General features: G+C 41.4%; 3 protein-coding genes across 7 annotated transcripts in view; 1 reads left to right on the top strand and 2 right to left on the bottom strand.

Moving 5' to 3' along the window:
* TTLL6 (tubulin tyrosine ligase like 6) overlaps positions 1 to 9,614 on the bottom strand; it is a 157,863-nt gene extending 148,249 nt beyond the window's left edge. For 3 of the 5 annotated variants that reach the window (XR_004536897.1, XM_033919650.1, XM_033919654.1), the window contains exon 1: positions 5,543 to 5,671. The gene's annotated coding sequence lies outside the window, so the exon portion shown is untranslated. Of the gene's footprint in view, positions 1 to 5,542; positions 5,672 to 5,733; positions 5,968 to 9,486 lie in introns of those variants that run through there. The other 2 variants (XM_033919652.1, XM_033919653.1) reach the window with 2 other exon arrangements.
* Positions 713 to 5,675, bottom strand: GDPGP1 (GDP-D-glucose phosphorylase 1). The gene is made up of 2 exons (XM_033919655.1): positions 5,543 to 5,675; positions 713 to 2,272 (listed from the first exon to the last, which is right to left on the bottom strand). The coding sequence occupies exon 2, from the start codon at positions 2,220 to 2,222 to the stop codon at positions 936 to 938; it is 1,287 nt and encodes a 428-aa protein (XP_033775546.1). The 5' UTR covers positions 2,223 to 2,272; positions 5,543 to 5,675; the 3' UTR covers positions 713 to 935.
* On the top strand, positions 5,980 to 26,389 carry CIB1 (calcium and integrin binding 1). The gene is made up of 7 exons (XM_033919657.1): positions 5,980 to 6,105; positions 11,800 to 11,834; positions 15,455 to 15,557; positions 18,132 to 18,285; positions 18,637 to 18,755; positions 19,010 to 19,098; positions 23,734 to 26,389. The coding sequence occupies exons 1-7, from the start codon at positions 6,055 to 6,057 to the stop codon at positions 23,753 to 23,755; spliced, it is 573 nt and encodes a 190-aa protein (XP_033775548.1). The 5' UTR covers positions 5,980 to 6,054; the 3' UTR covers positions 23,756 to 26,389.
* The last annotated feature ends 985 nt before the right edge of the window (positions 26,390 to 27,374 follow it).

Below are 27,374 nucleotides of genomic sequence, written 5' to 3'. Positions count from 1 at the left end.
GAAAGTATCTATATATAATAAATGTAAACTGTTTTGATTGTACCACAGAAAGGCAGTATATCAAATCTTATTACATTTACCCTTCTGCTGACTCTGACACACACCATCCAGTTTACCCCCACACTATCATTTTCTGGCCATCACCGTTTACATTCTTGTCAGATTTGTGAAAAAAGTGTCAGCTCCTGAAAGCTAATCAGAAAATAAATTAGTCTAACAGGGTTTCTTTTACCCTGTTGTGGCTTTCTAAGTCACACCTGTATTCCTTCATTGACCCACTACAAAATGCCCTTTAGAACTGGTACAGCCAAAACAAGCATTGTTCATCTTTTGTTGCCCAGCAAATGGATTCCACTGCCAACCTCATCAGCTGCAGTGAATCATTATGGAACATATGTATATATGGTACATTAGGGAAAATATAACATTTTGTGTCAAGTTCTTCCCATAGCAAAATTTGTAGCACATTTATTAAATGAACGTACGTCAGTATTTTTACAAGGGATAGAACTGAAGCAATGCTTTCATACATCTGCTCCTTTGTGTTTATATCAATTATTTTGCATGGTGTAGTGGGCTAAATAAGAGTTTAATAATTTTCCTTTATATGTTACTATACTATATATAATTTTTTGATCTGTACCAAGTTGTGAAGTGCTTGTAAATAAATTTAAAATCTTATAAATTAAAAATAAAAAACAACAACTTCTTCTGCATGGACACAAAATGAAGTAATATAATTTAAAAACTGGTCTCCAGTGCAATGAACTACTGAATTATACATCTGTACAAGTAAATAAATAAACAATCCTTCATGAAACTCTTATTTCAAGTTATTCATACAGCTCAACGATAAACAGATACATTAGCAGCTCTTGGAAGATTCTTCTGTCATGTTTTGGCAGCAGGAATGTATGTGCCCACAGACTTTTAAATCAGACTGTTAAAAGTGCTATTAGCTGGGAAGTGAGCTGAGAGAACTCTGCATCTGGTAGGAGGTAGTTTTGAATAATTGTGATGGCAGATGCTTCAGTGATGCTGTGAAAATCTTCAACAGTTTTGATGGGTAAATGGCCTGACAGTTCACAGAGGGCCACATTAAAGGCCGATTCCTCCTTAGCACCAAAGCAGGACTTCCTAGCCCAGATAATGATCCGGATTCTGGCATGAGATTTGGGGTCAGTATTATGGCTAGACAAAGTGCCCCTAGTCACAAACAAGTTGTGTGCAATATCTTTTGTCACAAGATAGTTGGTCACTTTGCATATGTTCCGGGCCACTATTTCGAGATCCTTCCCATCTGAATAAAACAGGAAACCCTGAGCTGGAAAACCTGAGAGGAGGTGAAAGTTTATGTCAGGACATAAAGGTTCACTGTGGGCTGATTCAATCAGAAGTTCCTGGTCCAGATAAAACCCATGAAGATGCAAATGATTAACAGATGCAAAGCCTCCTAGGCTGTTAAATCCAACCCGAAAACCTCTATCAGCACTGAGGAGAACCGATTCAATCCCCAGCTGGATGAGATCTTGGGTTAAAATTTGAGGGAGGCAAAGGGCTGGGTCTGGAATAAATAAAATGTGCCCAAACTCAAGGGGACTCACATTGATCACCAGTAAGGTATTGCCCGGCTTCCAACCCTTGTCCTCCGTGGTTTGCAACTCTGCTTGACTTTGGCAACAGTTTCTCTCTAACTCAGAACCTTGGATTTCATAATCTGCATTAGAACTCGAGTCTTTTCTTATTGATGCCCTACTCATTTGGAACAAAATTTCCTCCATTTTGATTTTATTGAAGTTAAACTGATGAGGATCAAATCTCTGCTGAACACTCTGAATGTCCTGTGGCTTCCTCCTCTCTATCCCTCTTTGGATGTTAAGTTGGGCTACAAATTGAACAGAGCCAGGAAGGATGCGGGTCTGTAACTTCTTCAAGGGATAGCGGAACAACCCATTCCTCATCTTCTCTTTCCAGTTAGACTGGAGAGCCAAATCAAACCTGGAAAGGAGGATTTTTTTTCTCTCATCCAATTTACTTCCTTGCCACTCACGCCCTGGCAGAACAAACTCTTCTTCAGAATAAACAAATTCTTCCACCCAAGGTCCTTTCAAATGCTCTGCATAGTTTGCTTTGTTTATAGCCCTTCCTTGGGTTTTGCCTTCCCGAGGTGAACAATCAGAAGTATTTCTTAGTTTTTGTCTAGCATCAAGTGGTCTTGCCATTTTAGAAAGACATTACAATCCACATCTGGTTCTGTCCAGTTGCATTTGACCTGAAACATAAAAATTTCATAACACAGCCCATAAGACTCATAAGATGTAAACAAGAATTCCAAATAGGTAATTGTAATGCATCAGGTTTTGTTAAGTGATCAGAGGAAGCTGAGTGCATAAGTCTTCTTTAGCCAACATGTTAGCTTCTCCACCACCAAAGACTCCTGAAGAATCTCTTGTGCAGCACACTGAAAAATGAGACTTCACAACTAAACAGGCTAAACAACTTAGTATATTGAAGAAGCATGGACATCAGAGACAATAATGAGCAGTCTCACCAATGTGTGGCCATGCCCTGACATTTTGGAGCTCATTTTCAAAGCACTTAAGACACACAAAAGTTTCATTTTCTATGGTACTTTGGCAAGCCCAAATGATAAAATTAAAGACACATTGAAATTTTTGAACGGTCAGGATTTTCCTACTGACTAGTCCATAAAAATCCTGGGAGTGACATTGGACCGACATCTTATTTTAGAAGAACAAAAGGACCTGTTAGTCAGAAAATGTTTCTCGGTCCAATGGAAACTCAGAACCATTAAAAAATATTTTGATGTAGCATCATTCCATTTGCTGGTTCAATCTTCCATCTTAAGTATGCTTGACTATTATATTATTATTTATTTAGGAACATTCAAGAAAACTCTTAAAAGACTCTGAGTTATTCAAAATTCAGCAGTTTGTTTGATTTTTGGTTTGAAAAAATGGGAACATATTAGTCCCTATTATCAAAAATTACACTGGCTGCCGATGGAAGCAAGAGTTTTGTTTGAATTTTCTTGTCTTTGCTTTAAACTAATATTTGGCTTGGCCCCTGCGTATTTGGTCTCTCACTTTTTCTTCAATCATCTTAACAGGCCTACACGTAGAATCCATATGTTTACCTACCCAACAATAAAGGCTTGTTGTTACAAAAGATTCCTGGACAGAACTCTTGCTTTCCAGGCAGGTAAACTGAATGACTGGTTGGGTAATACTATCATGCATGCTCCATCCTATTTTAGTTTTAGAAAATCAGTTAAAACGCTGTTGTTTGATTGATTTGTAACCTAAGGATTCACTGTTTTACTTTTTATCCTGTATGTATGCATTTTAGGTGATTTGTATTGTTTTTTTAGCTGATTGTCCAGCGCTTCTTACTGTAAACCGCCTCAAAATGTTGTGGCTTTGGCGGTATATAAGAATAAAATTATTTTTATTATTAGATTCAGTAAGCCCACCGATCTTATCCGATCTGTGGGCAATCCGAGGCAGGCTGACCGATTCTCCAACCCTCTGCATGTATAATGAGGGTGATCATAGGCACGCCCTTCACCGACGAAATGGATCGCTGGAAAGCGATCCCGACACATGCGCAGACCATCTACTTTGCTGTCCATTTTTTATATTTTTTTCTTCGCCCTGACTCTCCTGTTCTCTGCTGCCCTTTCCTACAACGCGAGCCCGTGGTTTTAACCCGCGGGTTTAAAGCGGGTTAAAACCATGGGCTCACGCTGCAGGGAAGGACAGTAAGCAGGAGAGGGAGAATCGCGGCAGGAGAATCACGGCAGAGAGCAGGGAGGTAGGGAAAGGCGGCAAGCAGGAGCAGAGAGTAGGAGAGGGAGAATCACAGCAGAGAGCCGTAGGGCTTCTTCTTTTGCAACAATAGCCCCAATAAATGGAATTCGTTACCATCATATTTAAGGTCTGAACAGAATTTGGATAAATTCAAGGGTGGCCTCAAAAGCTTTTTTACTTAAAGACGCATATGACTGTTAATTGGTCTATGGGACTTTTCTAGCTCATTTTCAATGCAAAAATTCATTTTCTATACAAAAATTTATTTTTTCTCTTTCACTATGTTATTATCCCTAATTGTTCTCTCTTTCTTTCAAATTGTATTTCTCCCCATTATCCTATTGTTTCATGTAAGTAATGTTATGTCATTAATAGTTTGTTAACTGGACCCCTTTTTAAATTAAATTTTTTATTGTAAAATGCTTAGAATTTATGATTAGCGTTTTTAATAAACTTGAAACTTGGAGGGAAGAGCAGAGAGCAGGAGAGGGAGAATAGCGGCAGGAGAATCACGGCAAAGAGGAGAGTTTTTTGAGCAGGAAGCAGAGCTGGTGGCAGAGCAGGATTGCGGTTAGATAGCATGGAGGAAGCAGAGAGCTAAATGGAGCAGGGCTGGTAGAAGTTGGCTGGGATTTCAGGGCGGCATGGAGCAGGAGAGACAGCAGGGACGTGTGCAACTAGTCCTCAGCAGTTGCCCAGTCGGTGTTCCTCTTTTTTTTTTTTTTTTTTTAGTGAATTGCTGCCTGCCTGCATGGATCGGATCAGATCGGGTGCGGGAGGAAGTTTAGTGAATTGGGTTGGGGTCGCTAAGTGGTCGGGACTTGATCAGTGGACTTAGTGAATCTAGCCTTGTATATCTAAGTGCTTTAAAAATGAGCCCCAGTTTATCAACAACATCCCAGGTATGGGGAACATAGTATGAGCAGCTCTAGGGCTGTGTCTGGCAAACTACTTAGGAGATTAATGTGTGGACAAGAGAGTGGAATGGAGACTGCACAAACCTGTCTCAGTATGATCGCTAGAAAATCACTCTAAATATCAATCCTTCACATGCATTCAGCAACACCAAAGGATTGGTATTCAGAGTGATTTTACCTGCCAGAAATGGCTCCTGGCCAGTTAAATACTTTTTGGGGGCTAGCCAGTCATATTCAGCTGCACTTGACCGGTTAGTGTAGCTGAAAATGTCCAGTTAGCACCTGTTCTGTAACCCTGGAGTGTGTGGTGCAGTGGTTAGAGCTACAGCCTTAGCACCCCGAGGTTGTAGGTGTAAATGCCTCGCTGCTTCTTGTGATCCTGGACAAGTCACTTAATCCCTCATTGCTCCAGGTACACTAGATAGAGTTTGAGCCCGCAGAGACAGATAGGAAAATATGATAAGTACCTAAATGTAAACCACTTAGAATATAAGTGGTATATAAATCAATAATTGATGGAGGTAGCCCAGCATTGAATTTCCAGGCATAAAGTCAACAATGGGCAAGAAAACGTCAATGGCTACCAGCTGAATATTGGGCCCCAGAGGACCAAGTTACTCTTTGCCACGGGAGCATCAGTACCGCACCTTTGTACAAGGGGCCCATATTTAGCCAACAGAGATTTTAGCTGCACAAAGTAGTATAAAGTTTCTGGTTAGGATTTATGCCTTAACCTGCAATGGCAAGAATGTACTCAGTTCAATTAGAGGGGAACCAAACGAGAAGAGCTCTCACCTGCCGGCCGAAAGGAGCACGTTCTACTTCCGTCTTCGTCACGCGCCCCCGCAGCCAATACCATTCTTACGTTAGCATCACGTGCGTGCCCGTCATGCCTCTACATTAAGTTGAATTAAAGCCCCAACCAAAGGTGCCCCTAAGGGGCAAATACAGTTTACCGAAACATGTCTCGTCTAAAGTCACCCTACTTCGCGTCCCTAAAGCTGGCAGCAACCACGCGTCTGTGTTGTTACTTCTTGTCATCTTTTGTGTCGTTTGACGGGCGTCAGTCAGAGCGTCTCTAATTAAAATGCGCCCTAGCCCCCAATGTTTCAAGCCCACGCGCCCGCTATTTGCTTTACTTGCGGCCTCGAGGCGGAGCTCGCGAAGGCGAGGAGGGAGCGCGCTCCCACCCATGCAAATACACCTGTTACCGGGGAGACGGTGACGTCAGGGCGGAAGGTTGCGTAGGAAGTTTCCGTCCTGCCTCTGAGGGCGTGGCCGAAAGTTTCTTTGCCAGGCTCGGGGCAATGGGAGCCGCAGGCAGCCAGCTGTCCAAGGAGCTGCTGTCCGAGTACCAGGTACCCGCCCTTTTCGGGCTCTCGCCGCTCCGCTTTCCTTCGGGACTGGCTAAAGCGAGGGATCTGGGGCATAGGGTCCAAGGGAGCGCTGGGGATGGCGGGGAAAGACGAGGAGGTGGGAGGCAACCAGCAAGATAGGTTGTGGGGAGAGACAGTGACAGAAACAGCTGGAGAATGCTTGTGTGACGTAGATGCAGCGTCAGAATGGAACAAACGCTTTGACAGGCGCCATTGAGTCAGAGCCCAATAAAAGTTTGGTTTGTTTGTCCCAATGGGTGATGCTGGAAACTTTGTGAAGTACTTTTCCAAACATGGCACTTCAACATTAACAATTATTTTAATCCATGATACTTTATTTGGGGAAAAAAGGGGATCTCAGTTTCTACCTACTTCGGCTGGAATAGAATAAGGAAGCCAATTTTTTTTTAAAAGCTCTGGGGCAGAGATCAGGCAGACGAGCATTGTTGATCATGTGTTCTCATAATGCATAACTTTTGGGCCACATTGGCGATCTGTGGAGAAAAACTGTGGTGGTTTTACACCAGACATGTCAAACTCTGGCCCGCCAGACAATTTCAAATTTCCTCTAAAGCTGGCCCGCCGGTACAAGTGCCGCATCATCCCCATGCTTGGACCCGTGCTCTTCAAAATTAGTACAACGAGTGAGGTGATTAAATTTGCAGACAATACGAAGTTATTCAGCGTAATGAAGACGCAGGAGGATTCCAAAGACCTGCAACGTGACATAAACACTCTCAAGAAATGGGCCGCGACATGGCAAATGAGGTTTTACGTGGATAAGTGTAAGGTGATGCATGTCGGCAACAAAAATGTTTTACACGAATACAGGCAGTCCGGTGCAGTACTTGGAGAGACCCCCCCAGGAAAGAGACTTGGGAGTACTGGTCGACAAGTCAATGAAGCCGTCTGCGCAATGTGCGACAGCAGCAAATAGGGCAAACAGAATGCTAGGAATGATTAAGAAGGGGATCAAGAACAGATCGGAGAACATTATCATACCACTGTACCGGACCATGGTATGCCCTCACTTGGAATACTACATCCAGCACTGGTCGCCGTGCATAAAGAAGGTCCAGAGAAGAGCGACTAAAATGGTTGCCGTACAGTGAGAGATTAGAGAAACTGGGCCTCTTCTCCCTTGAAAAGAGGAGACTGAGAGGGGACATGATCGAAACGTTCAAGATAATGAAGGGAATAGACTTAGTAGATAAAGACAGGTTGTTCACCCTCTCCAAGGTAGAGAGAACGAAAGGGCACTCTCTAAAGTTAAAAGGGGATAGATTCCGTACAAACGTAAGGAAGTTGTTCTTCAACCAGAGAGTGGTTCAATAATAGAGGAAAACACCCTCCAGGGATTCAAGAAAAAGACAAGTTCCTGCTGAACCAGATCGTACGCAGTTAAAGCTAGTGGGGAGAGTGTGGTGCAGTGGTTAAAGCTACCCATGCTGCTCCTTGTGACCCTGGGCAAGTCACTTAATCCCTCCATTGCCCCAGGTACATTAGATAGATTTTGAGCCCGCCGGGACAGTCAGGGAAAAATACTTGAGTACTAGAATAAACTCATGTAAACCATTCTGAGTTCTCCTGAGAGAATGGTATAGAAAATTAAATAAATAAATAATCTCAGTTAGGGCACTGGTCTTTGACTTAAGGGCTGCCGCGTGAGCGGATTGCTGGGCACGATGGACCACTGGTCTTACCCAGCAGCGGCAATTTCTATGTTCTTATTAGATCCTGACTGGAAATTTAGATCAGGGATGGGCAACCACGGTCCTCAAGGGCCACAATCCAGTTGGGTTTTCAAGATTCCACAATGAATATGCATGAGACTCGCGAGAACTGCTGCCAGCCATTCAGAAAGTGGCGTGGGCCCAAGAGGGAGCATGTAAAGCTTGGGCCTGACTGCCGTGCTCCTGACTCTTGCGCCTGCTGCCGGGAAATGATACAGCCATCGAGGGAGGGAGGGAGGGAAGAATTAAAAAAAGGTATGTTTTTCTTTATAAAGATACAAAGGGGGGATATGATTAAAAAGATACAAGAGGGGCTATCATTAAAAGTACAGAAGGGGGATATGATTAAAAAGGTACAAGGGGGGATGATTAAAGGTATGGGGGATGATTAAAAAAGGTACTGGGAGTACATGGATGATTTAAGATATGGGGGGGCACGTGGGGTTATGGGGCCTGCCTGCCTGTCACTAGGCCACTAGGCCTGCCTGCTCTGTGCCCTGTCCCTGCCCGCCCTGTGCCCTGTCCCAACCTATCACTAAACTACCAGAGGGGTGGGATAGGGTACAGAGCCTGGCAGAGAGAATTTGGTTTTTTTCTTGTTTTCCTCCTCTAAATCTAGGATGCGTCTTATAGTAAGGTGCGTCTTATGGAGCAAAAAATATGGTAACTAGTGTGGTCAAATGAAGTGTTATTTAATGGCAAGCCAATAGTTCACTCAAAAACAATAAGAGCTTAATGGCAGTTGTACACAAGTCAGAGAGAGATAGGACTAAACTGCAAGCAACACAGATTAAAAGAATACTGTTACAGACTAAGTAAGCATTGTTACTCACATGAGGTTTAACCTATGCACACCACGCCATCATTTGTTTTAGTGTTAGTGCAAAGTTCATTTTGCCCTGAGGAAGTGGTTTATGTACCATGAAACATTGCTTTGGAATATATGGACTAAGAACTGATTGGCAATCAGAAGTGGGGGTTTTTGGATTGACTTTTCAAATTTTTCCACCAAATCCCAGTATGTTCATAGCATTTTTGAAATTGGCTTGACTTTAGTCAATCTGTCAAAAGTTTTTTTTATGCTGATGACGTGGATGGTGGTGGTTGGGCTTGTGTGTGCTCACCAGTAACCTGAAGCTTTTTCTTTTGTCAAGAGTGCCAGCTCAGCTACCCAGTGGAAAGTTGTGTCTTTGCATAGTGTTATTGTTTCCTCCACTCCTCATTTTTTTTCTTTTTGTTTAAAGCATTCTTTGCACACAAGCCCTGCTATTTCTGGATCATTGTGTTCCCCACATTGTGACATAGTTGCACAATAAAAGCAGGAAGTAATAAGGAGATAAACTGTTTATCAAAATGGGATTAGGGTAGAGCTCTTTGTATGACCACCTTGTAGTATGAGCAAAGCAACAAGGAGTTTAATACAATGATTTGCAGTCTGCCATATCCACTACAGTTCAAAGCAGATAATAATTCTGAGATAAGAAACAATGCAATTCAGATATATCAGTGTCTTTCAAACTTTCTCGAGTTGGGGCACACTAAAGGTTTATATACAATATACACAGCAGATATAATTCTCAAAACTGACACATTTCAATCACTATATTGAAAATAAAATCATTTTACCTACCGGTGATCCGGGGGGAAGCCAAAGGATGCTAGAGAGAAGGGGGAACATGAAGCCTTCAGCGAATCAGGCAGCGCTGGTGCTGTACCACTTAGGGAAGTCAGCTGGCAGGTGCCTGCCTTCCTCCTCAGTGTGCCGCGGCACACTTGGAATCTGAGGAGACAAACAGTTTGAGATACACTGAGATATATCATCTATAAAGCATAAGTATTGAAAATTAAAACTAATATTTAATCCTAAACTAACACAGAGCACAGCAAGATAATCACTACAAAATATATGCTAAGAAATACAAGGTCATGCATTTGGGCTGCAAAAATACAAGCGAACGGTACAGTTTAGGGGATGAAAAACTTCTGTGCACAAAAGAGGAGCAGGACTTGGGTGTGATAGTAGGTGATGATCTTAAGGTGGCCAAACAGGTGAAAAGGTGACAGCGAAAACTAGTAGGATGCTCAGGTGAGTAGGGAGAAGAATGGCTAGTAGGAAAAAGGAAGTATTTATACCCCTTTAGAAGACTCTGGTGAGACCTCATTTAGAATATTGTTCACAATTAACTAGGAGACCGCAACTCAAAAGATATGAACAGGATGGAGTCGCTCCAGAGGACGGCTACTAAAATGGTTGGTGGTCTTCATAAGACGAATGGAGACAGACTTAAAGATCTCAATCTGTATGCTTTGGAGGAAATGCGGGAGAGGGGAGCATGTGCATGAATCCAGTATTTCATTTGAAAGGAAGCTCTGGAATGAGAGGGCATAGGATGAAGTTAAGAGGTGATAGGCTCAGGAGTAATCGAAGGAAACACATTTTTACAGAAAGAGTGGTAGATGTGTGGAATATTCTTCTGGGAGAGGTAATAAAGACAAAGACTGTGTCTGAATTCAAGAAAACGTGAGACAGGTACCTCTTAAGGCAAGGGCACTGCCTCCATTGAATGCAAATAGATCTCATGCATATTTATTGGGGAAATCCTGAAAACCTGACGGGATTGCGGCCCTCGTTCCCCATCCCCTATCTTAGGGAGAGGAGGAGAACAGTAGATGAGCAGTCTGGATGGGCCATTTGGCCTTTTATCTGCATCGTGTTTCTAGGATAATCAAAATATCTGTACATACAAACTAACTGTACTAAAGACTTACACAGAATATGACCGATCCAGTTTGCCCATCCATACCAACTAATAGAGATCCTCTGTGCTTGTTCTATGCTTTCTCAAATTTACAGTATATACAGTCCTCATCTCCAGTGGGAGTGTATTGTACACATCTATTAAAATAAATATTCTTTAATTTCACCCTATGCCTCCTCATTCCAGAGCTTCCTTTTACTTGAAAGAGGCTTACCTCATTTGCATTTATGACACTGAGGTATTTAAATGTCTGTATCATAGCTCCCCTCTCCCGCCTTCCAAATTTAGGAGCTACCTTCTGGAACAATTCCAAGGGTATGTGAAAACAGTGGTTCCATGTAAGCCTCATCTTTCCATGTAAATACAATGATAGTATTGCAGTTTTGTTAATTGCCTTTAACACACAAACCGAAATTGAAAAATATATAGTTTGTTGATTAGGTACCTTGTCAAGTAATTATAAGTGACTTGTTGCTTGGCACTGGTTGTAGGTGAAAAGCTTTGAGGAATGATTACATGAAACTATGTAATCAAGGTAGAAAGTGTCTAGATCAGGGGTGTCCAACTTCGGCCCTCGCCAAATGAACATCCAGATCTTTTTGTATCTAGTGAAAGCAGTACATGCAAATAAGATCTCATGCAAACTCACTGGGAAAATCCTGAAAACCTGACTGGATTGCGGTCCTCGAGGATTGACGTTGGACAACCCTGGTCTAGATGATTTTGGTACCAGTCACTTCGCAGTTTTGTCATTGTAACACTGAAAAATGATGAGTACACCTCAAATCCAGTGCAAATTCCAAGCTCTGAGAAAAGTATTCATAATACTGAGGATCAGTGTTTTTGTTTTTTTAATTGTTGGTCATCCCAGGTGCCTTGAACAGTCTATAATACTTATGAAAAGTATGTATTGTCTGTTGATGAAGAAACTGGTTCCAATCCAGTACCTTATTTTTACTCAGTCCCTCCTACCAATTTATGATTTTCTTAAAAAATGTAAAAAGTCATATAAATAACTAGGTAGAAGTAGACTATGGGCAACTTAGTGTAAACATTGGGATGTAACAAAGTTAAATTAGTTTGGATCTACAGTATACCACGATTAGTGGAGACACATTTTTGACATACAATTTAAATTACTTTGTCTGCAAATATACATTGTTGGGTTTTTCCCCCCCACATAGGAACTGACATTTCTGACAAAGCAGGAGATCCTTCTGTGAGTATTGATGATTTCCTGTTGCATTATATATGATGTACAGTATATTTTTAAACACCAAAACCTCCGTGAAACTACTAAGTTGCTTCTTCATAAGATCTAGGAATTTAAGATGAATATACTCAAAGACTTTACATGCTCTGAACTATGTATTTTGTCAATAAAGTTTGTGAAGTCTCAGTACGATCATGAGAATTACAAGTTGCCATGATAACTGCCATAAAGGGTAAAAATTTAAAATTCCATGTTTTCTTGAGGCACAATGTACAAAGAAGGGGACTAATGCGGCATCAGTGTGAGAAATTTGTTTCCTTAGCACAATTAATTGGTTAATTAGAATCAAATGCTTAAATAACTAGGTAGTGCATAAACCACCGTGCGGAGTATATCTGTATAACTGAGTTTGGTCAATCTGTCCTTTATAAAGGGTCTACAAGAGTTATGAGTTTGGTCTTAACTATATATGTTAATGGAAATAATCATGTAACAATCACATTTCAGAGGACCTATGTAAAAGAATAGTTGATGCTCTTCCATATGGACAGAGTTCCAAGATCATTTCTAAATGCTGGGGCTCCACATCTCAACAATGACACCTAGATCCTTTTCCTAGACAGAGACTCCAGACATGGAACCCTGCATCATGTAGCTATAGTTTGGATTCCTCTTTCCCACATGCATCACTTTACCCTTGCTCACATTAAACATTATCTGCCATTTTGATGCCCAGTCTCACAAGGTCCTTTTACAAATTTTCACAATCCTCTTGTGATTTTAACTTTGTGTCATCAGCAAATTTAATTATCTCACTAGTTATTCCCATCTCTAGATCATTGATAAATATGTCCAAAAGCAGCGGTCCTAGCACAGACCCCTGGGGAACCCCACTATTTACCATTCTCCATTGAGATTATTGACCATTTAAATCTACTCTCTGTTTTCTGTCTTTCAACCAGCTCATAATCTAATCTTTCATTTGTGAGTCGCACATACCTATACAGGCTCAAGGCGACAAATCGTAGGGGAAGGGGGCATGGAGAAGCAAGAGGAGGGACCTAGTAGTAGGGGGTGCTATACAGAAATTAAGACAGTTAATTGTCAAAGAGGTGAGTCTTCAGGTTTTTTCTGAATGTGGTGTAGTTTGCAGGGTATAAGAAACTGTATGGTATGGATGCCCAAATTTGCATGTGCAATTTTAAGTGCTAAATATAGAATTAGGAGAAGTGTATGGGACAGATTTAAATATTTCAATGTGTAATCTTGGGAAGGAGAGGGCATAGATGAAGGTGAAAGGGGATATTCTCAGATGTAATCTACGGAAATACATCTTTATGGAAAGAGTGACAGATTGTGTGGAAAAGCTTCTGGTAGCGGTGGTGGAGACCAAGATCACATCTGAATTCAAGAAAGCATGGGACAAACACAAAGGATCTCTAAGGGAGGGGAAGAGAAAGTAGATGGTATATTGGTATGGGATTTCTAAATGAGAGGAAGATACAGTAGAAGTGTGTAGATGGACAGACTGGATAGGCCATATGGTAACTTATCTGCCATCATTTACCTCTGTTTCTATATCTAAGATGAATATATATGAGAGAACTTTGAGCACACACTGCCTGCTTTGTATAAAAATATCTCATAAATTTACTGAGTTCAAAGCTTTGGGATTTACAATTGAATTAAATAGCTACCAATTTTATTAATTAGACAAGAAGGAGCTATTTACTGTTACTGAAAATAGTTACTTTTAATAAATCATCAATCTGCTTCAGCCCTAATATTTCAAATCATTATATCATAAATATTACAAATTTTAGAAATATTTTCAACTTGTGAACCTCACTACTACCATACTGACAACTCATTCACAACCCACAATCATACTACATTCACTCAATCACCCTATAGCAGGCAATTCCGGTCCTCGAGAGCCGGAGCCAGGTCAGGTTTTCAGGATATCCACCATATATATGCATGAGATAGATTTGCATCTAAAGGAGGCAGTGCATGCAAATCCATCTCATCCATATTCACGGTGGATATCCTGAAAACCTGACCTGGCTCTGGCTCTCGAGGACTGGAATTGCCTACCCCTGGCCTATAGCAACAATCTATATAGCAACAGCTATTGTTTGTGTATTATCCAAAAAAGGATTTCAATCCAAAAGAAGGGGTGTTGTTCAGAAAAATCCAAAACAGCAAAACGGCACCAATTGTCATCCTTCAGAACTCCTCAGTCACTGTCCACTGTTCCCCTCTTTCTTCTCACGTTGCCATTACTTTAAAGGTCAATAATCTTACAGCTTGACAAGACTGTGTTTCGCCGCTTGGCGTCTTCAGGAGCTGTACTTGCAAGGATTACCAGCTTTTTCATCATATCCTAAAACGCAAAATAATCATATCCATTCCATATCAATCATCCAAATATACTACACAACACCCCTAAAACCCCTCATAAAACCTGTTACCTACTGGTAAAACTAGCGTGACAAAAACAGGAACCCAAGGTTCGCCAAAAACCAGGTATCAGCTGACAAACGGGAACCACACCGTTTCCAAGAAATTCAAACTGCATGACATCACTTCCCTTCTTCCTTCCCATTATATTGCCACATAACTTACAAATGACAACCACCTGACCTTTAACAGACCAATACCGTCCCCTACAGCAAATTCCACTCCACTTCTTTATTGAGTCCATACGGCTCCACCGTGTTCGATTGGTAAATTAAACGCTGCTCCATTTTATGAGCACTTTATGTAATCCGCCTTGAACCACAAGGTAATGGCGGAATAGAAATCACTAATGTAATGTAATGATTGCCAGTGCATAACTGGGGGAGTATCCTCCTTCCTCAATCTTAGATTGCTCAGATGGGCCACCCTAAATTTTATTTTATGCCGGGTTTGCCCCAGGTATCATTTACCACACGGACATAGGATATCATACACAACCTGCTTGGTGTCACAATCAGTGTGAGATCTCAAGATAAACTCCCTATCACTACCTGGAATACAGATCCTGTCTGTCACTAAAGCATACGGGCAATACACACAACCAGTACAACTAAAGTGCTTTCTAATAAAATGATTAAAAAAAACAAAACCCAAATAAACAACTAAAGTGTCCCAGTTGTGTCCTGTTGTCCAATGTCCCAGCTTCAGGATTAGAAAATAGTTCCATTAAATTTCTCCCCTGAGTGTAAGCGAATCTGGGCATTTCTTTCAGCCAGGGATAAATTTACTGTGGATATTCCGAGAACTCGATATGTGCCCCAAGGACTGCGTTCAGAACTACTGCCCTAGCCACACTCCTAGCATCCAGATGCTGACATGGGATGTTTATCATCACAGTCCAGCAATTCAGTTATCCAAAGTCCCGAACCTGTGAGCTGGAATAAAATGGACTGATAAGGTTTTCCCTCTGTCCCCTTCTGATTTCCAACCATTAATGCCTGGCCTGGTACTGGAAACTGGGAGGTAGGATTTCCTTTTTTTTTTTAGGGCAGGAGCCTGTGAACCCCCCCTCCCCCACCAAGACAATACTGAGCAATATCCTCACTCCTGCATTATTACACTGCTTGACGAGCATCTAATGATGTTTTTGTTTTGTCTTGAAGCGCATACAAGAAATTTGGTGAGCTGTTGCCGAAGGAGGAGAGAAGCCGGGTCCTGTCTGTGAGGATACCCAAAGCAAAAATTCTCACATTACCTGAACTGAAAGTAAGAATTCCCTGTAGCCTGGAGCTATTGAAATCTAAATTTTGACCACTTAGCTCATGCTTTCTGATACTGTGTGAAGATACAAATGTTTTGGGTCAGCCTGTTCAATGCCACCCTGGTGTTTTGGTCTTTGGATTTGGGGGTATGTGGAAAGTGAGTTAAATTGCTTATAAGTCTAGAGTTGTGGCCCTGAAATGTTTGGATTGAAGAGGTTAAAGTAAAGCACAGTTTCCGATTTGTCAATTGCAATCTGTTTCAGGGGTAGTGACTAATGGGGAATCCAAAGCCATGCTTCCCCTTAGTGAAGGCAAGGAATGCTGGCACCAACCATAGAGCTCCTTCCAGTAAACAGTGCTTATTGAACCACAACAAGGGGCACTGGACCCTACCTGCCCTATCTCCCTCCTCCCTTTCTTATCCAAGCTACTTGAATGTCTGTTCACTGCATCTCAAGCTATTCGTGACCCGCTGCAATCGGGTTGTCACTCTCTGTATTCTATGGAAAGTACCCTTGCTAAAGTGTTCAAAGGCCTCGTTTCTATCCTCATCCTTCTCAAGCTATGTGCTGCTTTTGACACTGTATGCTGTCCTCGCTTGGATTTTAGGGCTCTGTTCTTTCTTGGCTTCTCTCTCCCATCACACTTAATATATGTAGTGGTGGATTCTCCTCCACTACTCTCGCACTTACCTGAAGACTCTGTCTTGGGATCGCTTCTTTTTCCTTCTATACTCATTCTCTCAGTGCTCTGATCTCTTCCCATGGTTTTCAGTATCACCTCTATGCTGATACCTCCTGGATCTACCTCTCTACATCAGAAATTTAAAACTGAATATGGCCAAGACTGAACTTCTTATCTTTCCACCTAAACCCACCTCTCGTCTTCCTCCATTCTCTGTTTCTGTGGATAACTCTCATCCTCGTCAGCTCACAACCTCAAGGTCTCTCTTTCTCTGCACAAATACAACAGACTGTTAAAGCCTTTCATTTCTTTCTCTATAATATCTCCAAAATCTGACCTTTCCTTTCTGAGCACACTCCCAAAACCCTTATCCATATTCTTATCATCTCTCACCTAGATTATTGCAACTTGCTTCTCACAGGTCTTCCACTAAACTATCTCTCTCCCCTTCAATCTGTTCACGTGACTTATATTCTGCCAGTGGCGCTATGCTCCTCAAGTCACTTTATCGGGTCCCTATCCATTTCTGCATACAGTTCAAACTCCTCTTATGGACTTACAAATGCAGATCCTCAGTATCTCTCCTCTGATATCTCTTCTTATACTCCTCCCCACAAACTCCATTCATCAGCATCTCTTATCTGTACCCTTCTCCTCTACTGCCAACTTCAGAATCCTTCCCTTTTGTCTTACTGCACCGTAGGCCTGGTATAGACTGCCCGAGTCAATACGTCAAGCTCCATCTCTTGGCAGCATTCAAATCTAGACTACAAGCCCACTTTTTTGAGGCTGCTTTTAACCCCTAACTCCCACTCACTTGTAAAGTTTTCATATTTATTTTAAGAAGAAATTCACTAACCCCTACTTGTCCGATTTGTCTGTTTTAATGAGATAGTAAGCTCTATTGAGCAGGGATTGTCTCTTACATTAAGCACTGCGTACGTCTAGCAGCATTATAGAAATGATTAGTAGTAGCAGCAGTAAGGAGAACTTTAAACAAATGAAAATGTTTCTGCAAAGCTGGAAACTATACATTCAGTCTTTAACCCCTCAACAGCATAATCATACAGGGTTGGGGGTAGTTGTAGCTTTTGTAGTTTTGGGTTTGTTTGTATTTGTAAAGATTCCCCTTGTGGAGGATGGGTTGGAGGGGGGGGGGGGAGAGGTTAAAGGAGAGGTTTGTACTTAGAAGGCATTTATTGAGTTTTTCGTCTTAGGCCTGTTTATTAATAATGTGGAAGGCCTATAAGAGTCCAAGCCCTCAATAGGTGTCTATTTTTTAAATTGGATTTTGAATGGGGTTTTTCCTTTGTTAGGGTAGATGGGATGAGAAGGAGCTGGGGGCTGCTGTTATTGTTGATATAGCTATATATGGTTGTTTCTTGATTTATTTGAATAATAAAACCCTTCCAAAATAAGGAGATGGGTCTTATCCCAGAAACAAAGGCTTAGATAAGTTGCAGTTAAAGTGTTACTTTTGGGAAGTCCATTATATGATGATAACAGCTATCACATTTTGCTCCTGTATTTGTGTAGTTTGCTGTAACAGCCATCCAGGGTTGGTGTTCTCAAGAACCCTGAATTTTGGACCACTCGATATACAAGGCAACTGTTGGCCAGACTTGAACAATGCTTTCAATGACCTTCTTGTCTTTTGCCTACTTAATCAGCTTCCGAGTCGAGCTCCTCCGGGAGATGACCCGGTATATAAACTGAAGATTAGATTAGTAGAAAAATACTTTAAAATAAGAATAAATAGAGTTATGGCTTCTCTGCTGCCATTTTTTCTAGCTTGTAGCATATATCACAGGGCAGATGATGAGCTTAGTTCAAGAAAAGGTTCTTCTGTAGGAGAGGGGAATTAATGGTTCACATTTTTGTTTCTGTGGCACAGGCAAATCCTTTTCAGCACAGAATCTGCCATGTCTTTTCCACATCAGAGTACCAAGATGATAGCATGTCCTTTGAAGATTTCCTTGACATGCTGAGTGTGTTCAGTGATTCTGCCACCCCAGAGGTCAAATCCCACTATGCCTTTCGGATTTTTGGTATATTAAAAAGAAAAAAAATAAATCTGTTTTGTCTCTCTCTGGATTCTTCTGCTGTTTCCTTGCTTCCTCTTTGCGTAGCTAAGCTCAGGCACTCTTTGCCAGAGGATGTGTTCAAATTAATTTGCTTATCCCTGTGGGTCGGTAATGTGGAATCTTGCTACTTTTCGGGATCCTCTCAGGTACTTGTGACCTGGATTTACCTTGGTTGGAAGCAGGATACTGGGCTAGATGGACATTCGTGTGACCCAGTGTGGCAATTGTTAGTAGCAGACAACAAAATGCCAGAGTTTGGGTCTGAGCAGTGTACCCAGAATTTGAGACCATCCCTTCTTTTACCTTTGTATAAAGATTTTGATGAAGATGGAGCCTTGGACACACACGATTTGGAAAAGCTGGTGAATTGCTTAACGGGAGAAGCAGAAGGCACAAAACTGAGTGAATCGGAAATGAATCAGCTCATTCAAAATGTAAGCACGCTTGGTGATGATTTTCAGGTGATAGCAGCAATCAAATTGAAGATTAGTGTGGGGCCTGTGAGCTGGTGTGCACTCCTCCTCAAAGGACTTCCTGCTGTGAGGAAGCTCGTGCGAGGAGGTAGGATCCTTGGGAGGGCATCCTTGGGTATTTGTACTTCCAACCTAGGCAACCCTCTACATTGGTTAGAAAACAGATCACATTATTGAAGCTGGAAAGTTCCTAATCTGTTTGTCTTTCTGCACAGATACTGGAGGAATCGGATATCGATAAGGATGGGACCATAAACCTCTCTGAGTTTCAGCACGTCATTTCCAGATCCCCTGATTTTGTCAGGTATTTGTTCTCCACCCTTAGTTGCAGCATATTAATGGGACATATGCATTTCTGAATTTGGGGGTGACATGATTTGCGCAGCAGTGACCATCCATAGGTCCCTGGCAGCATGGCCAGAGTAGGAAGCGGGGTTTCCAGAAGGTCATCAGATCAGTACTGCAGCTGGCATGACACAGAGAAACGAGTTCACTGGAATGGAAATGTTAAGGCTATAGCACCAGCTGGAGGCTTCAGATGAAGTGTTTCTCAAATCCTGCTCCAGTTAGGTTCAGTTTTCAGGCTATTGAGAATAATTTTTCATAACTTTGTACCATTTTCGGAGTCCTTGGGGAATGAATTGGAAAATCGCTGCTCCGTCGTGTTCTGATTTTATTCATGAGGTTCCTTTTTATTCTTTCCATTTTTTTGCCGGGGGGAGGAGGAATAAAGGTTATGAATCTAATAAATCACAGTTCCCGTTCTTACTCTTCTTAGGTTAATGCCTGTTCATGTAGTTTGTATATCATTCCACTCCATGCCTGAGACTTTGGTATGGGTCATAATGACAGTGTCACAGTTTAAAATCTAAAATAGCCTTAGGTATGATAAAAGAAATGAAACAATTAAAGGGCACTTTTGTGTGACACAAACCAGCAGAGCCTCTTCACTGCGTACACTTCTGCTGAATGACTCGCATCCATTCCCCTACTTCAGTAATTATGTACAAGAACATTTTCATATTATTGTCAAATCATTCTATTGAAATTCAAGAGACAAAAAAGCAACACCACAATGTCTAAACCAGGGGTGTCCAACCTTTTGGCTTCCCTGGGCCGCATTGGCCGAAGAAAATAAATAAATAAATATATATATATATTCTATAAATATGTGAATCAAGAAAAGCTTTATATCTAATCATTTATCTTAAGAAAGCTATTAGCTGCCTCTCCCACATGATCACGTTTCAATCAACCTTCATCAGGGTTGAGGCTTTATGTTTCTCACAGCACTGTTTTCTTCGTAATTCAGAGATTGTATCAATCTTTTCAACACTAACAGTTCCTTTATTACTTATGGCTTTTTGAAGATGTGTTTAGATATAAAGCTTTTCTTGACAAAAGATAAGTTTTTGAGTCAGTTTATATCTACAATTGTGACCACTTGGCTATTTATTTGCACAACATAGAGCCGCATTAGGTTTCACTGAGGGTTTTTATGCCGATGAGGTTCTCCGCCTGAACGCCTTAGCCACAGCTGTGGTGGTGGGAGGGCCAGTGGGGCCTTCCCTGACTCATGGTTTAGCTCTCTTTACCTTCCACGTGATCTTTGTGAATGTGTTTATTATAGATTAATATTAAACCACACCATGCGGTGATCACTGGATCCTGATGATCACCCACTGTAACATCAGAAACACTTTCTCCGTTTGTAAGCATTAAGTTTGTAAGCAGTATGACCCCATCCCACGTGGGTTCCATTACCAACAGTTCTCCTTGTAGAGAATCCAGGATCTCCCTAATTCTAGAAAACTCTGCAATAGGAATACCCCAAATAATCTCTGGCATGTTAAAATAACGTATTGGTAATACTCCCTAAACACCTGTGTTCAGTATTGGTCACCGTACCTTAAGAAGGATATGGCAATACTTGAGAGGGTCCAGAGGAGAGCGACACGAATGATTAAGGGCATGGAAAACCTTTCATACACTGAAAGATTGGAGAGGCTGGAGCTCTTCTCCCTGGAAAAGCGGAGACTCAGAGGAGACATGATAGAAACCTACAAGATCATGAAGGGCATAGAGAAAGTAGAGAGAGATAGATTCTTCAAATTTTCAAAACATAAAAGAACAAGAGGGCATTCGGAAAAATTGGAAGGGGATAGATTCAAAACAAATGCTAGGAAGTTTTTCTTTACTCAGCGGGTGGTGGATACCTGGAATGCGCTTCCAGAGGACGTAATAGGGCAGAGTACGGTACTGGGGTTTAAGAAAGGATTGGACAATTTCCTGTTGGAAAAGGGGATAGAGGGGTATAGATAGAGGATTACTGCACAGGTCCTGGACCTGTTGGGCCGCCGCGTGAGCGGACTGCTGGGCACGATGGACCTCGGGTCTGACCCGGCAGAGGCATTGCTTATGTTCTTAAATCTCTGTCCAATTCTTCTGTCTGTGAAAGAGGCCTCTATATCATACCAATATAAATATATTTTCCATTCCCTCTTTCCAGATTAACCCACAGTGCCTCTTCCTTGTCCTGCAGATCCTATAATTGTATGGCTTTAATATGATCTTTAACACCCCTCCTTTTCTTCCTACCCTGTCTTTCCTGAATAGATTATAGCCCAGTATAACTATATCACAGTCATGGTTCTCCATGAACCACGTCTCTGTGATTGCCATTAAATCCAACTCGGCCTCTGCCATCACAGCTTCTAGATCCAGAACCTTGTTTCCCTTACTTCGAGCAATAGTATATACTGCTTTCCATACATTTGCCCTTTTTTCCCATTTGTGTAGAGGTATTTAGTGATTCACTTACCTGAGGGCTTTGATCACCTTGCCCCGATTCTAGTGTAAAGCCCTCTTCAGTAGGTTAGCCAGGCTGCTGCTGAAGACTCTTCTTCCCTTCTTTGATAGATGGACACCATCCCTGTGCAGCAGCCCTTGAAAAATTATCCCATAGTCCAGGAAGCCGAAACACTCTGACACTCTCCATGCATTTATCTCCAGGATGCGAGCTTCTCTGCCCTGGTCTTTACCATCGACAGGGAGGATCAATGAGCATACCACCTGTGCACCTGGCTACTTCACCTTCTCTCCCAGAGTCACAAAGTCTCTTTTGATACGTTCGGAGGGTACCTAGTAGTATCATGGATGAGCAGCATCAGATAATAGTCATTAGGCTTGATGAGTCTTGGCAAGCTCTCCATTACATCTTGGATTTAGGCACCAGGCAGACAGAATACCTCCTGGGACATCATGTCTGGTCTGCAGATGGACTCCTCCGTACCCCTCAGAAGGGAATTGCCAACCACCACTCCCTTATGCCTCCTAGTGATCACAGATCCAGCAACTGTGGGAATTTTTAGTTTTGGTCCTTCTTCTTCCTGGGATGCTCTCATCTCCTCCACTTCCAGGGCTGCATACCGGTTCTTCAGTTCAAGGGCAGGTAATCTTAGTCCAGATTCTTCCCCACTGCTGGAAATTATCAATGTACCTCTTATTCTTACAGGTGCCTCTCAGTTTTGCCACCTCCTCTCTATTCTTTTGCTTCTTTCATGAGGGATTCAAGCTGAAGACAGCTTGCACATGGAACCATTCCCTTTGCTTGGGTAACATATTCTGTCAGCACAGAGACAGGGAAGTTGTAACCTGAGCAACAACTTTGGTGACATGATGTTTCCCAGCCATACTGTGGTTGCAGAAGTACTCATACCTGATGAAAACAAGAAAAAGCAGAAAAAAAATCATACTAAAGCAATGCCCTGTTTCTAATTGGCTGAAAAGCCTATAAATCAAAAGATGGAATGGGTGGGTGAGTGGGAGGGAATTAAACACCAAACAGAGACTTTCCTCAACTGCTATCTGTGCCCTAATCTGATCTTATCATGTGCTCTGAAATGCAACCTAAAATACTAATCTAGACTAAAACACTTTTTATATAAAATCCTAACAAAGACTCTAAAGGCCTAAACTGAGTTTGCTAAAGTGTACTTTGAATTGCTGTAAATGACAATTGAATTACACAAGTGACTTTAAAAAACCCTTTATATATTGTCACCCAGCTGCAGAGTACGTAAAAGCATGCATTGTGCAGGGTGTCCTGCACTTTCCTTGATATTTCTGCCGCCTCTTAGCTAAGATTTGCAGGGAGTTAAACAACCTGACAGATGATCTGATGGATTAACTTGGATGGGGAAAGTCATTGTAACTAGGCAACTGTCACATCTTCAGAATAATGGAATAATGCAATGCTTCAGCCCCGGAAGACTGATTTACCAAAAATATGAGATTGATAAATTATCTGCTTTGGGTAAGGGGCACTATTCACTTGCAAATAGATTGGTTAATGTATCCAGCTAAGAAAAATAAGGAGATTTATCAATTTCCATAATGACAGAAATGCACCAGTTTTATCAATGAAAATATCCAAATATTTTCTGTGGGCAAATGCTATCGGAACACTGAAATTATTTTGGCACAGGACCAAACTGCTAAATTTTTCCTCTAGGGCCAGGTGTGTGAAGCTGTGTAATGGGTTTTAAACTGCCAAATATTTCAATATTTCCGCATTCTTCCCCAGTGTTGTGCAGTGGTTAAAGGTAAAGCCTCAGCACGATGGGGTTGGGGTTCACTTAATCCCCCCATTGCCCCAGATAGGACAGACAGGGGGAATGCTTGAGCACCTGAATAAACTGAGCTCTCCTGGGAGAACGGTATCACTGGGGACTATGTCTGGTATATCTGGCTCATTTTGCAGCTCCACAAAGAGCTGATATCTTATTTAAGTGGTATAGCGGAACTCACCTCGTGTTGAATTCCAGTACTTTAGGAAGAGCACACCTATGATTTAGGGAGCACTGACAGCTCTGGGCCTGTTAGGATGTTTTTAGGCCGTGAATCAACCAGACTGATGTGTTTTTTTTTTTGTTTTTAGTTCTTTCAAGATTGTGTTGTGATGGGATGCACCTTATCTTCTTCTTCACTGTGCCTGAATGAACACAGAAATCCTGCCCCCATTTCAGCCAGCTTTCTGGATCTGCACCCGGGATTTCATTTCCTTCCATACATTCCTTGAATACTGAAAATTATTCTTCCAGGAACTCAATAACTTTTGTGACTGTTAATTAGAAGTCTTCCACCTTCTTGAAAATATAGAAGATTAGGTAAACTCTTCATGGCTATACGGGTCTGAGATCAAACATCCTTTGGCTTAAATCAGTATAAAGAGGTGGATAATTATAGCATCGGGTGATGGGTCAACTGTTCCTTAGAGCAAATCTCAAAGTTGCTGTTAAACTGTTGGTAAAGTGGTAAAAAAACAATTATTTTCATTGAAACTGTGCAGCTGAGAGGTTGCTCTTTGTGAAAGGTATGTGTGTGTCTGGATAGTTGAAATTAGCTGAACTTTTCTCTCCTCTGAAACTGATGCTAAAACACTGGACATTGGTGGCAGATTTCTCTCTTATATGTTGTACTGGTTAGATCTGGACGGTGGCTTAGTGAAGGAGGTTACCTCCCAACATCCATGCTCCCCCCCCCCCCAATTCTTCCTCACTGCTTGAGTACCTCTTGAAACATTCAACCTCGGCTCCCTTCTGACATCACGTCCTGGTTCCACATCCAGGAAGTGACATCAGAAGGGAGCCAAGGCCAGCATGAGCATCACGTGGAAAATGCTGCTTGCGCTGGCGAACATTTAAAGAACTACACGGGGGAAGGAGGAGAGGTGTGGTGCCCGCACGGTCTCCCCCTCCACACACACACTTTTACTATGCCACTGAATCATTCATTGACGTCATGCAGGAATGAGAAAAAAGTTTATTCTGCACAGTTTGGAGGAAAAGGTCATTTGCAGTAGCGTGAAATTAATTCCCTTAAGGGATTTTTATCTAGTTTGAAGGTTTGCAGTTAAACTTGCTATAAAAATTTTGGGGGGTAAATAATAAGTGTAATCTGTTCCCTCTTTGAAAGACCACTTCTTGATTTTCTTTTTCGTGCTCAGTTTTTGAATAGAAGCTTTGAGATTTGCTATAAAGAACAAAAGCACCATCAGTTGCCACTACATCTGTTCTTTCTATTGCTGAATATATTCATAGAGGTTTTGCTGCCTTGTATTTTTTACTTTTACAAAACATATCAGTGACTGGTTCTGAGATCATTCTTTAGCACACGTTTGGACAGAAAAGAGACACACTTCCTACACTTTTGTGGTGCCTTAGAGCTTCCTACCTGTATAATGAACCTCCTTATCATGTCCCGAGCAAAATGCATCTCTGTGTATAAATTGACAGGAAAAACTGTAGCAATGAGGGTAGTCTGGAGGAAGCAGAGATTGTCTTTAAGCGCACTTTATGGTAGTCACTGGACAAAAAAAGGATTTGCATTTGTAAGGGCTTGTGTTAGAAGTGGTTTCTGTCTGTGAGCACAATAGCTCTGCTTTTCCACTCCCTTTCACAGAAAGAACCACCCACGTCTGTGCCTCTCTCTCGCACTTGCGCACAACCCTTCCCATTGTGGTGAGAGACACTTATATTTAGGAATGTAGTGTACTTCATGGTACACCTTAACATTCATGAATACGTTATCGATAACATTGTCTTTTCAGAGTGCTTTTCTTTTGGATTTGGAAAAGTATACAACTGAATGATGGCTTACAAGAATGCACCTGGAATTTCAAATGATTTATATGTGCAATCTTTCCACTTTTTTATTGACATTTTCAGGAAGAATTAATGTAAAACTGGTTTATGATTTTTGAGCTTACAAAGAACAAGAATAAAACCCAAGGTTGAATAAAGAGTAACTGGGTGATGAGAGAGCCATTCTCGTCACCGTTCCTGCAACCTGGAGGGGTGTGATTTTTCTAAGGTTTTTTTTATGAGCACTTTTAGGACACTGAGTTTTTGTACAATTTCTATGCCACTGGACATCATCATCTGATCTGATTATCAGTTCTAAAGGCAGCATTGCTAATAAGGTTAAACCTCTCCCATATCTTTAAAGATTTCCTTTCTTATAAACTATTTGAAACCACAGTGCTTGTCAAAATGTTTGCAATATTTCAAGATTCTCTTATTTTCCTCTGATTTTGTTTTTGCTACATAATTCCTGATTTTTCTCAAATTTGCCACGGTAATTCCTTTTGAACAGTGAAACACTGCAGTGTACTACATACCGACTCTTGAGTATATGCTATGAGGATGAGATCAGCCTACGACATGTGATATTTCAAGCAGTTAGCTGTTTTACTTCTCCATATATTTCAATAGATAAATGCGATCATGTTAATTGCAAAGATGCTTAGTCATGGATTTTACATTGTGCAATCTAACGATGACTAGGCAGATGTATGGTTTATTAATCTTGTTATACCGTTCATTCATTATACTGGTCCCAAGTAGATTTTGGGAGTATATGAAAGACTACAGTGTTTGAAATAAGTTGATGTAAATCTCCCAAAATGGTTTGCTTAAAAAGACATGGAAGTTTTGCATGTGTGTTCAATGCATCAGATGTTTTATACCACTTTCTAATGTTTGATTTATATTATTATTGGATCAGGTGATAATAAAATCATCTTGCTCACAGCATCATCATTTGTGGGAATGACATGACATTGGTAGAAACATGCAGATGCCTACTATTACAATGCTTCTGCCTTATATAGGCACAAATTATTGTAGTTGTACGCTTTTCAGACTTGGTTTATGAATATAGGAGTTGCCTTTTAGGTATACATATTGCTTCTTGTAGTTCTTGTAACTGATTTATTCTATAGTTCTGACTTCATCAAGCCAGTGAAAAATAAAACCAAACTGGTTAGAAACATAGAAACATGATGGCAGGTAAAGGCCAAATGGCCCATCTAGTCTGCCCGTCCCACGTGCCTATCCCAGGCCCTCTTGAATTCAGACACAGTCTCTGTTTCCACCACCTCTTCCGGGAGACTGTTCCATGCATCTACCACCCTTTCCGTAAAAAAGTATTTCCTCCGGACCTATCACCTCTTAACTTCATCCTATGCCCTCTCATTGCAGAGTTTTTCCTTTCAAATGAAAGAGGCTCGACTCATGCACATTTACATTACGTAGGTATTTAAATGTCTCTATCATATCTCCCCTCTCCCGCCTTTTAGATCTTTAAGGCTGTCCCCATAAGCCTTATCACAAAGATCACACACCATTTTAGTAGCCTTCCTCTGGACCGATTCCATCCTTTTTATATCTTTTTGAAGGTGCAGCCTCCAGAATTGTACACAATATTCTAAATGAGGTCTCACCAGAGTCTTATACAGAGGCATCAATACCTCCTTTTTCCTACTGGCCATACCTCTCCCTATGCAACCAAGCATCCTTCTAGCTTTCACCGTCATCTTTTCAACCTGTTTGGCCACCTTAAGATCATCACATACAATCACACCCAAGTACCACTCTTCCGTCGTACACATAAGTTCTTCACACCTAAACTGTACCGTTCCCTCTGTTTTTTGCAGCCCAAATGCATGATCTTGAATTTCTTAGCATTAAATTTTAGCTGCCAAATATCAGACCATGCTTCAAGCTTTGTCAGGTCTTT

The sequence above is a fragment of the Geotrypetes seraphini genome, chromosome 14 (genome assembly GCF_902459505.1).
Source record: "Geotrypetes seraphini chromosome 14, aGeoSer1.1, whole genome shotgun sequence".
Lineage (NCBI taxonomy): Eukaryota > Metazoa > Chordata > Amphibia > Gymnophiona > Dermophiidae > Geotrypetes > Geotrypetes seraphini.
This window is presented reverse-complemented; position numbering and strand designations above follow the sequence as displayed.

Coding starts and splice junctions, on each gene's coding strand:
- GDPGP1 (XM_033919655.1), bottom strand. CDS start 2,222: ATGGCAAGACCACTTGATGCTAGACAAAAACTAAGAAATACTTCTGAT.
- CIB1 (XM_033919657.1), top strand. CDS start 6,055: ATGGGAGCCGCAGGCAGCCAGCTGTCCAAGGAGCTGCTGTCCGAGTAC. Junction 11,835..15,454: donor ACAAAGCAGGAGATCCTTCT/GTGAGTATTGAT, acceptor TTTGTCTTGAAG/CGCATACAAGAAATTTGGTG. Junction 19,099..23,733: donor AGATCCCCTGATTTTGTCAG/GTATTTGTTCTC, acceptor TTTTGTTTTTAG/TTCTTTCAAGATTGTGTTGT.